Raw genomic sequence first — 11,955 nt, 5'->3', positions numbered from 1 at the left:
AATCCTTGCAAAGACTGCAGTAATCTGGCTCATACACTGAAATAGTCAGGGCGCAGTTGCAGCATTGTTGCTTTAGACTCAAGAACACCCCCAGGGAGCGGCTAGGAATGAACAGTAGGCAATAGAAGTTTGTTTTGCGCTCTCACTTATCCTCTCGTCTATACCTTGCTATTTTGTTAACATGTGACAGATTTGCATGAGCTCCACCCCTGTGCACATATTGGTGCACGCAGAGAATGACAGCCCTGTCGGCTCACTGCCGTATAAAACAGGGAGTTTATTGATACATGCATATATCCGCTCTGTTCTAGCGCACATCACAGAGAACCAGGAGTGCCTCGTGCCCTCATCCTGTTCAAAATGACGACGTGCGGCTGGCGCTCAGGGAAGGAAGCAATTGCATTTTGCTCACTGTGAAACTTTTGGCTGCGTTGTTTGACTGAGAGGATATGGCTACTAGCCTTGGGGCAGCCTAGCCCGTCGTCTTTCAACAGAAATGGACATCTCGAATGAGCCCTGAGGAAGAACAGCGCATTTTGCTAGCACCCCGTGTAGGCTTTCCTCCCGACGCTCTTTTGGAGAGAGGGGAGGGCTACCATAGAACTCTGCAGAGACCATGTCGGCTCCGGGAAAAGATTTAGGAACTGGCAGTGTTTTTGGTGAGTTTTCTTTAACTTTCTATTAATGTTGCTGACAGAACCTGTGATTGCGTGACTTCTCTTTGTCGCTATTAACATTCGCATATACTGCGTCATTTAGACATATCTATTAATTGCGTGCGAAAAGAACAAGAAGGCAAATTAAAGTTGCTGCGCAAATACCATTTGCCCTGGGTAGTGGGTACTACTCAGCTTTTGCAGTTTTATATAGTGCGACCGTGCCCTAAGAAGAATATGTCACTTTACGGAGCACCAGATTACTTTATATAGGATCACGTTTTTTTTTAAAGTTTTGAAAGTGAGTTTATTGAGCTTGAGATAGCACACATTAGGATAGTGCAAACCAATAAAATAATGAAGGTAAGGGAGGAAAGAAAGACAAGGAAAGAGACATACAATGCATACAAATTACAGTCTGATTATTTGTCAAATATACATACCCAAAAAAGTAACAAGAAGTAAATAATATTTTTAAAAAACAAATAATCTGAAAGAGAAAGTCAGGGAGGCTGTAGAACTTCCTGGAAGTGAGGTTAGTGGGCGAAGGTTGCAAAGGCAGAATAATCAAGAAATTGAGAAACAGGTGTCCAAAGGTCAAGAAAGATAAGCAGATATTATATGCAGGTGATTTTGAAAAACTGCATACTACCACACTTTGCATTATAATTGTGTAGAATCTTTCCAATTGTGAGTTACAAACTGAAAAGCAAGTGCTAATAACACGTGAACTATCTGCATATTAAATGAAATGTTGACACAAACTTCAGCTATGCTTCCCAAAAATAAATAAAAAAAAGAATAGGGAACAATACTCTAAGAAGTGGAATTAACCTGATGCCAAACTTGTAACCAAATTGTTGAAGCATTAGGACAAGTGAAAAGTAAGTGTTTCAATTAAGCTTGTTGTGCATAACAAGACCAACAAGCATCCGAGATGTCTTGATTCATTTTTGGAAGGATTTCTGGTGTCATAAAGAGTCAATTGTACATGAAAAAAAGTGTTTGTTTTGTGTTGGCTGCACAGGAAGACTTTCTAATCTTGATATAGATTTGTTTCCATGTAGATATTATTACATCTATAGATAGGTCGTTCTCCCATGCAAATTCAGTCTTAGACAGAGGTTTAATAATGTAAGCATCTAGTAAGTGGGAATAAATTGTGGAAGCCTTAGGGTGTGTAGGTAGAAGAATAGCTATGGCATAGGTCATGAAATACTGGAGGAAGGAATGGATTTGAAGTGATTGTAAGCTTGAGAAATAATGTTTTGTAGAAGAAGACATTTGGTACAAAACTTGGATGGGAGATGAAAAAGTTCCTGAACTTGTGTAAAATGAAGAAGTGAGTCCTGATTTAAACAATTGATGAACCCAAATCAGCTCATTAGTTCTCCAGGAATGCCAATGTTAGAAAATGAGTATCTGGTTGGCTAGGGTATACACCTAACCCAGGCAGAACCCCCAACTCTAGTTAGGATAAGTAAGTTACACAAACAAGTTAACCCCTGCTCACCCCCTTGGTAGCTTGGCAGAGCAGTCAGGCTTATTCCAAAGGCAATGTGTAAAGCGTTTGGGCAACACACGCACACACCAGTGACACACTAGGCACACCACAAAAAGAGACCCCACAGAAGGTGCAAAAAAATGTCACTGTATTATATATGAGACACATAAACCATACATCATTTGTATTATGTAAAGCACATTAGACCACAAATCACATAAATCACTGTCCCACTGGGCACTTATCATAAAAAGGTATATAACAACACATAGATCCTGAATCTCTTTATCATAAGGTTCTTGTCATAGACATCATAGAAATCAGAAATCACTTTGCCATAAGGCCATTGTCATACATATAACATTTAAGGCACTGAACCAACACTTAAAGGTTGCATGTGTCATTATACATCATGAAAACATTGCTGTGCATGTTTCAGGTTGTTCCTAACATAAGTCTTGTTGGCCTGTCACTGCAGGGTATAAAACAACTCATAGCCCCACATTAGGGCATGCAACTGTAGGTGAATGTCAATAATCAACTGTCTTACCAGATAACCATGTGCCCAAATAACCACTTTGTACCTTGAACATGCAGCCGCTGTGCTTCCGTGCTTCTTTCACAGGGTATACGGTAATCATACCAGAAAAGTAGCCGGAGCAGGATCAGGACCCCTGTTGAGGATTACCACCCGTCCTGCTCGTTAATGCCGCCAGGGCCTGCACTGGCTCGCCCTGCCATGTTCACCAGGGTACTGCAATGCCCCCCTCGGGTATGCGCTGATGCAGCGGCCCATGATCGTGCGGCACAGCTGTGATGGCTCTCCAGGGCTTAAGTTCCACACAAAAAGGTAGGCAACTGGGGAGACATCACAGGGTCCTCCCCTCCTGGCTCAGCCTCCATGCAGCTGCCCACGAGACTGCAACTCCCGACCCTGGTTGCTGGCCGTTTGCTGGTACTGAGCTCTCACAGGGCTCAGGTCTCACCTTCCTGCTGGTGGCCTCCTTTCCCGCTCCCAGCAGGATGTTAGTGAAGCTCCTCCACCTCCTCAGGTTCCCGGCTTCACTTTCCTACTGGTGGCTGAGGGGACAAGCCCGCACTGAAGAGCAGGCATGCTTGGGCTTCACTTACTTGGCCCAACTGCTTCCTTTCATGGGCTCTGCTTCTTCCTCCTACATCTGTCAGCGGGCCTCGGGACAGCATGTAGTGCAAGACAGGCATGCTGGGGGCTCCAATCTGTGTTGACCCTGGCCTTTTCCAACACTGAGGTCCAACACTGAGGTTGCTCCAACCAATCGCGGCGGGCCAGTTCCTCTGCAGCTCGGACAGTACGGCAGTCATCGCTGCACAGTGGATTGGAGGGCTCTTCACAGGCAACAAACCCAGTGCTTACCACATGCTTTCTTCTTTATAAGGGTGACTGAAGGAGGGAACACTCTCCTCAGGAACCATGCTGTAGGCTGGGGAAACACAGTGCTTCTGCAGATTTTATTTCTTTAGAGGAAAAAAAAGTAAAGATCTGTCCAGTCCTCCTGAAGTCTTTTGTATCCATGAGACTTCCAACAGGAGGCTAGCACACACAAGACCTTGGAGATTTCCTTCCCAAGCAGGATACCACATCAGGGCAAAAAGAGTCAGTCCTTTTCCTCCACCGTACACAGGAGCAGCAACTGCAGGCCAACCCACCCCTCACCCAGAAAAGGTAGCTCCCCTCACACAGTCCTTCTGCTCTTCTTCTTGGCAGGGTCCTCTTGTTCCTGGAAGTAATTTAAAGTCCTGTGGTTTAAGTTGCAATACTAATACCCCAAAATGTCATTGTTCTCTTTGTGGCAGGGTCTCTGAACCCAGTCCAAGCCTGTCTTGTCCTCCGTGGTGCAGCATTGCCACAGGGGGCAGAGACAGCATTGTGAAAAAGCAGACACAGCCTATTCAGGTGCAAGCAAAACTTGTCCCACCACTCTAAATGCAGACCAGTTCTATTCAGACTATGCAATGGCACCCAGGCAAGGCAGGGCACACCCCAACCCCACAAGTGACTGTCTAGAGTAAATGCATATCCCAGCTCCTATCACTCAAATACCAGATGCTGAATACACAAACAACCAGAAGCACATAGAATGGTAAAGTAAGAAAATCCCCATTTTCTAAAAGTGGCATTTTCAAACACAGAATTTAAAAACCACCTTCACCAAAAGGTGTGTTAATACATTCTGAGTTCAGAGAGCCTACATTCAATGTTTCTATCTTGTCAGTACAGAAAGCTACACATGTACAATTGTTACAGTGCAGCCCCAATGATAAGCCTATGAGACAGATAGCCTTTCAACAGTGAAAAAACGAAATACACAGTACTTACTATAAGGACATGTCACACACACCAGTACATGTGCTACCTTTCACATGCACTGCACCTTGCCCATGGGGTTATCTTGGGACTACCTTAGGGGTGCCTTACATGTAAGGAAAGGGAAAGTTTGGACCTGGCAAGTGGGTGCACTTGCCCGGACAACATGGCAGTTCATAACTGTGTGCGCAGACACTACAGTGGTAGGTCTCAGACACATTTACAGGGCTACTCATGTGGGTGGCACAACTAGTGCTGCAAACCCACTATTAGGTTTTGATTTAGAGGCCCTGGCACACACCATGCACTTAACTAGGGACTTACCAGTAAATCAAAAATGCCATTCATGGATAAGCAATCATTGTCACAATTTATACAGATAGCATATGCACTTTAGCACAGATCAGCAGTGGTAAAGTGCCCAGAATCCTGAAGCCAACGAAAACAGGGTCAGAAAAGTAGGAGGCAAAAAGCAAAAAGTTTGGGGATGACCCTGCGGAAAGGGCCAGATATAACATCCAATAAATAGGCTGGTCCTTTACTTGAATATATTGGTTATGCCAAATAGGAGTATTGTGAAACGAGTATAAATCTGGGGGAAAGTATGAACTTACAGAAGTTAACAATTTATAATTGTTTTTGATAATAGGAGTAGAAAGATTTTGAGAATTTCACGTGAAAGTTAAGTATTCAAAAAATGAATAAGCAGACAAAAATGCCAGTTCCAAATCAACCCACACCGGAGTATATAGCGAGGAAGGAGCTATCCATTTGGAGGATTGTCCTAACAGGAAAGATTTATAATACTTTGTGAAATCGGGAAAGTTCACGCCACCTTCAGCTTTACGCCTCTTTAACTTGATTAAGGACATCCGAGGCTTTTCCTTATTCCAAAGAAATGAAGATATTATTGAATGCATTCTCTTTTAAGACTTAAGAGGGACATGTAAGGGTATATTAGAAAGAGTAAAAAGAAGGATAGGAACTAACATCATCTTAATGGTGTCAAGACGACCCCACCAAGACAGGTGGAGAGCATGCCATTTGCTGGTTATGGAGGAAATGTTCTGAATGCAAGTGTTGATATTGATAGAAAAATAAGAGGTGAGGGCTAATGTGAATTGGAGACCAAGGTATTTAAGTTGCTTGGACTGCCATTTAAAATTAGAGGGCGAAAATCATGCCTGAAGGTGAATTTGTTGAGGGGAAATTTTTTGCATGTATCCTAGTTCAATTTATTCCCAGAGACAGATTAAAAAGGAGGTAACTTCTGACACAAACGCAGGGAGTGAAGAACAGGGTTGAGAAATAAACAACAAAATGTCATTAGCATATGCTGCAATTTTAACTTGTTGAGAATCATGAGTGAAACTGACAAATCCAAGACAAAGATGATTCTAGTGCTAAATTAAAAAGGAAGGGGGACAGGTATAAAGAAGAGAAATTAAAGACACAATTTTTGAGCCAAATCCAAACCACACTAAAGTATGAAATGAATAAGACCAAATAACACGATCATAAGCGTTCTCGGTATCTAGGGCAATGGGCGCTATCGAATCAGGCAAACCTGTGGATCTAGAAATAATGACAAAAAGTAAACAGGTATTATCAGAAAGATATCTACCCTTGACAAAACCAGATTGCTCTTTTCCCAGCAGATCAGGGAGAAACAATTCTAACCGGAAAGCAAATGCTTCAGTGAAAATCTTATAACCTGAGGTGGCAGAATTAACAAAAAACTGGATTAACAAGCAAAGTTTGGGATGAAACAATGTAGAAAAATGTATGTAAAATTCACTGTGAACCCTTCAGGCTCTGGGGGCTTTTCCCTTTAAGGGACAGCTGTGCAAGCTGCTTGTGTGATATTAAACTTTAAAGAAGAGAAATCTGCTTGAGAGGAAGCTGGTTTGGACACAGAGGACAGATAAGTTAAAATTTCAGGGTTTGAGGAGAGACATTCCAGTGAAGTATAACATTGTTAAAAGTAAGTTCAAATGCCTGGGTCCTTATGATGAAAGGAGACAGTATCTTTAATAATTGATTCAATGAATAATTTGTTTTGCTTAAATTCAAGATAGTTAGCTAGCAACTTCCCAGACTTGTTTTGACCTCCGTAATATTTTTAAAAAAATTATTAGCACTAAATTTGAGGAGATAAAAAGCAGCACTATCAAAATAAACCATTTTAAATTTGAGGTTGGCTTTAGTCGATTTAGAGATTGTGGAGAATGAGAAGTATTATAAGAATTCTCTCAGCATTTCATTTTACCAAGAATTTGTTTAGACTGTGATTTTAGAATCAAAATTAAGTATGAGGTCACGGGCTGAGGCCTTTAAATAAATCCCATACAGTGTGAAAGGAGACGTCCCCATCAGATAAAGGAGAAAAAAATCTTGAGCAAATGGATTTAGTTGGTGCGAAATAAAAACATTGTCAATTCGGGATTGTATATGATGTACTGGGGAAAAAACGTATACTCTCGTAAAATGGGGTTATATAGTCTCCAGGCATCCGTAAGCTGGTGTCTTTGAAGTGCTTGTGCAAAATGTTTTGTGCTTTGCTTAGTATGTAATGAGATAAGGAATCTCTGTTAAGGAAAGGATTTGCAGGCAAGTCTCAATCACCAGCTAGAACCAGGTTGTCATCTGGATGTTGCAGGAGCTTCTGTGAGATCAGGGATCAAAACTGACAATCAGGTGCATTAGGACCATATATGTTGAAAAGGGCAATCAGAATCTTATCAATGCATATTTTAAGTAATAACTTCCCATCCTCATGTTTTTCCTGAGAAATTAGATGAACCGTCAAAGACTCGTGGCACAATATTACAACTCCATCCTTTTTTTCCATAGCAGGCGAAAAGACAACTTCCCCCACCTATCCCTTCCATAATTTCATATATTCAATGTAAGATAAATGGGATTCCAGCAGAAAAGCTATGTGTGCATTGTGCTTTGAAAGGTGAGTGAGAACTTGCTGTCTGTTGACTAAAGAATTTAAACCCCTGACATTCCAGGAGACCATTGTCAAAACTATTGAGATAGGACTAATTGAGGATAACAATCAGACACCAATTGGAAGATAATATAACAGAGCCACATAAGTAATAAAGGAAATAACAGAATAGGAAAGAGGAGCAAAGGTAGAGTATTCAAAATATAAAAGGAAAAAGGGAAAACAAGAAGGGAGAAAATAATGAAAATGAAACAAAGAGAGAAAAAAAGAGGAAGTCCAGTAAAAGCAAAGAGGAAACAGATCAAACAGAAAAAAAGGGGAACATACCTAGTGATAATTTGGTGAAGGTTGGGAGGACCACATGGAGAAGACGTCACGTCCGAACCACAAGGGGTGAAATGGCGCATAGTACATCTGCAAGAAAAAAGAACAATGTAAAATGTTAAGCCTAAAAAAATATCATCATGCAATATTCTATAGCTACAAATCAACATTAATAGTAAGTGAGGGAATTCAAAAATGAACCAAACACTACACTACTATATAATCCCTTAATGGTGAAAATTTAGCAAGCAAACTCAAAAACAAAATAATATCATGTTGAAGAAGTTGAAGGAGCAACATCCATTACATCGGCTCTGCAAGATGTAAGGAAATACTTCAAACGAGATGGGTCCTCGTACATCGTTATTTTATTATTATATGTGACTTTAAAGAGACATGGGTAAAAAAATCTGCTTGGCCAAAGACAAGTGTTCTTCCATGAGCGATCATCTATCAGTAAGAGTTTGCAGTTTTGAATTAGTGTCCTCCATAAAAGGGCCTAGAGCTCTAATTTCCTCTAGGCAACAGATCAAGCAAAGTCACAGGTATAGACTTTGCAGGAGAAGATGGGTCTTTTTTAAGCCTCTTAACTGGTGTCTTACTAGTCAAGGGTTGAGGTGTTGTGGGGGTTAAAATAGAAGAGGAGGCTACACTGGACCCCGTATTTGAAGCAGCGCTCTCCATTGCAGTGAATACTGACTGAGCCACAAAGTGCCTTCACGATTTGCCCAGTGGAGAATTATGCAATGGATTAAGAACTTTTGACCTGCCCATATAGCAAAATCACACCAAGTAGAAATAAAGACAGAGTCAGTGTAGAGAAAATATTACTACAGCAAAGACAACTCTAAAAATTATTCAGCAAATAGAGATCTCAAAGCAAATATGTCAGTGAAGCGAAGACCTAAAGAAAATGCTGAACTCAACAGAATATATCCTCAAAACAAAGCTTAAACACTTGTTTCTGCAGGTCCAATGCTCCATTAGATGAGGGAAATGCCTTTAACATATGGAAATGCCTTTAAGAGAAGAATATCCCTTTAAAAGAAGAATATGCCTTTGAAAGTAAACCGACTGGCCTTCAGCTGTTGTTTAATGCGATGCTTTGCCCGCAGTACAAAATTGCGGCCACTACTGAGGAAAGGAAGAGAGCCACCTGAATAAGATCATGTACACTTTCCTGAGCTGTAAAAAGTATATTAATCCATGAACGCTATGCATTACCCCTCCATTTCGGGTGACGAAAGGTATCCAGGAGTCAGGAGACCGCCGTCACACTGCCACCACAAGCGCTGCTCCCCGGAGCTTCAAAGGAACGCAGCAATCTTGCCCATGTGGTAAGCGATGCCCCTTCAAAGGTCACATTATTTAAAACATGGGAGATTAAGCGATTTGCTCAGAACCGCAAAATGCTGACTCTATTTCCAGGGATTTGAACTTTGTCCTCTGGTTACCAAAGTAGGTAGGATGTTCCTCAAGAATGAAACAATTGAATTCACATGTATTTTTTTGTCTTCTATCATGTAGGACACATGCTTACAATGTGATTGTTTTAGTGTGTATTTAGTTGTATTTGCATAGCATTGTATCTGCCAGTTGTACTTGAGTAATTTGTTCACTCTCACATACAGTGGTATTTGGACTTTTTTGTTTTATTTTCTATATAGCACTGACTTTACTGAGTGGCGTTAGTGCATTTTACATGGAATAAAAGTAAATACATAAAACAACAAATCAAGTTCAACAATGATAACAGAATGAGGAAGTGTGGTGAACACTGTTATTGGAGTGGTTGTCCCCTATTTTTGATGAGTTACTTAATTGAGTTGTAGGCCAAAGAATTGAGTTTTTAGAGCATTCTGAAACAGACTAAGTTTGTCATAGTCCTTCAGATTTTTTGGGAAAAGCCAATGTTGTACATGTTTGCTTATTGTAGTATCTGAATACTGTATGCCTGACTGTACTGCTATTTATTTATTTACAATGATTTAAAATATTTCTATATACTATGGGCATAATTTAACATTCAGGACAGTGTTTTACAATTAACACTAGTAGCAATGAACCTAAGGTACAAAGTAGGAGTAAAGAAGTTAATGGGAGACAGATAATCAGGAAAAAATGTCTGAATAGGAGAGCTGTTAGATTCTTTCTTAATTTAAAGAAATCAGGATTCTGTGTAATGTGATCTGGAATCATTTTTCACCATTTAAGAGCTAGTAAGAAAAGACGTTTCCGTTCTTTGCTTCTTCTGGTGTTAGGGGTTTCCAGAATTAGAAGTTTATGTTTCTGGTGTTTCCTTTACCAGATATGATATGATTTGAAGTTCATCTTTCAGGCAGTGTGCACAGCTGGGCACAATATACATGCTTTCTTAAACTTAGTTTTAACTTACAGAGGAAGCAAGAGATGTCTTAAGACAAAGCAGATTTTTTGGCTCCTGTTAGTTTTTTCATATGTACTGTTAGATTGAGGTAAATGATAAAGCCAAGATATTTGGCACGGGGTAGAAGAGAATATCCTTCTCTTCTAACAAATGCAAAATATCTCTCGCCAAACACCCATGCCAAACACCCAGGGAATGTAATGCTTTGAGCCATTTTGGACTGCAGACAGAGAGCCAGAGGAAAAGAGAAGTAATATTACCCATTTGGTAGAATCCATTTAAAAAACACAGTGACGTCACCGAAATGATTCATTTTTTAAGGAAGGATTTTAGGATTGCTCTATTTGGTCAGGTGTGAAACTCTTTGGTATTGCTGAGTATCATCAGTGCACTGATATGTGGAGATACTGTTGTTCCATATACATTTGAAAAGATATTGTGAATGCATGGAGCCTTGTGGAATTCCGCAGTTAACTATAAGAATATTTGATTCAAGGAAGTCCAGTTTTATTAATTAAGGTCACACAGAGATCAATTATTTAAAGTAGTTCAGAACAATTTCATCTATTCCAGTTCTAGATAAAAATCCATAATAGTGAGTTGTGGTCTACTGTGTCAAACACCAAAGAGGTAAAGAAGAACACGTAGACAGGTGATGCATTCATCTGAGATTTTAAGAAGAGTTCCAGTTTACTGTCAAGGATCTGATTTGTGGACCTCGCTTCATGTTTGGAGAGAAAATTCAGATAGAAAGGTATTTAGGAGATTTTTGACATATAAGATAGAAGATGTTCTGCATTAGCATCCTCAAAGATTTTATCTACTAATGGTAGTCTGGTGACTGGTTAGAGATTTTATAGGTTGTTAGGTCCGAGGTTCGGTTTCTTGAGGAGGGGGCTGAATTAACCCATTTTCAGTGAGGAGGGAAAGATTCCATCTTCAATAGATACATTTACAATATTTAGAAATAGGGTGAACATGTCTAGAGCAAAGCTTAGTATTAGAGAAGCAGGGATGGGATTTATAGAGTAAGAGGACAGGCTGCAAAGTGAAATAATGGCTTTTAGATTATGTTTATTTTGAAGCTTGTGTTTTTTGGGGGCCTTTCATGTACATCATGGCTTGGTAATTACCTGAAGTTTTCTAAAAGTTCCTCATGGATGTTAAGATATTGACAGTGATGTCAAACACAGTTGCAGAGTGAGGAAATAATGTGTGAAGAACAGTTTGCAGATGAATCTATGGTGTGAAAGAGAGTCAGAGTGATGATAGTGGATTTTTTACCTTCTTCAAGATAATCTTTTGGTGAAGAGTATGAGAGCTTTGTGTTTTTTCATGTTTTAAGTGACTCTGACATTTTGGTTCCTCATTAGATGTTTTATTATTTTATGTTTATTACTTTTTTCACATTAGGTTTTCTTTTGGACCGTGAAGCATAAGGCATATCTCTTTTAGAATTTTGGGCTGGAGGGGCAGGTTTAACAACATGCTTGGGGTTCAATCACCATAGATGACGGATAAAGAGTTCAGTTGATTTTGGTATATTAGGAGTGAGATTTATAGATCTGATGTATTTCAAAAGTAGATGGATAGGAAAGTTCTTTTTTGATCTTCTCCAGAGTGTTCAGAGTTTCATTTGTTTGCCGTTGCCTTTTTTCTGAACATCAATTTGGGATTTGAACAATGGAACAGTGAATGGACAGAACAATCAAGTTAGAAAAATAGTTGTTAAATGAGATGTTGTTGGGATGAGCAATTATTAGGCCAATAGTGTTATCTTTCTTA

The 11,955-nt window shown here is 39.9% G+C and overlaps 1 protein-coding gene across 1 annotated transcript in view; it reads left to right on the top strand.

The window, feature by feature from the left end:
• The first annotated feature begins 211 nt into the window (after nucleotides 1-211).
• AHNAK2 (AHNAK nucleoprotein 2) overlaps nucleotides 212-11,955 on the top strand; it is a 432,971-nt gene continuing 421,227 nt past the window's right edge. Inside the window, exon 1 of the mRNA XM_078662300.1 lies at nucleotides 212-659. Coding sequence (XP_078518426.1) covers nucleotides 617-659 — 43 coding nt within the window. The 5' untranslated portion in view covers nucleotides 212-616. The remainder of the gene's footprint in view (nucleotides 660-11,955) is intronic.

The sequence above is a fragment of the Lissotriton helveticus genome, chromosome 9, assembly GCF_964261635.1.
Source record: "Lissotriton helveticus chromosome 9, aLisHel1.1, whole genome shotgun sequence".
NCBI classification, from domain to species: domain Eukaryota; kingdom Metazoa; phylum Chordata; class Amphibia; order Caudata; family Salamandridae; genus Lissotriton; species Lissotriton helveticus.
This window is presented reverse-complemented; position numbering and strand designations above follow the sequence as displayed.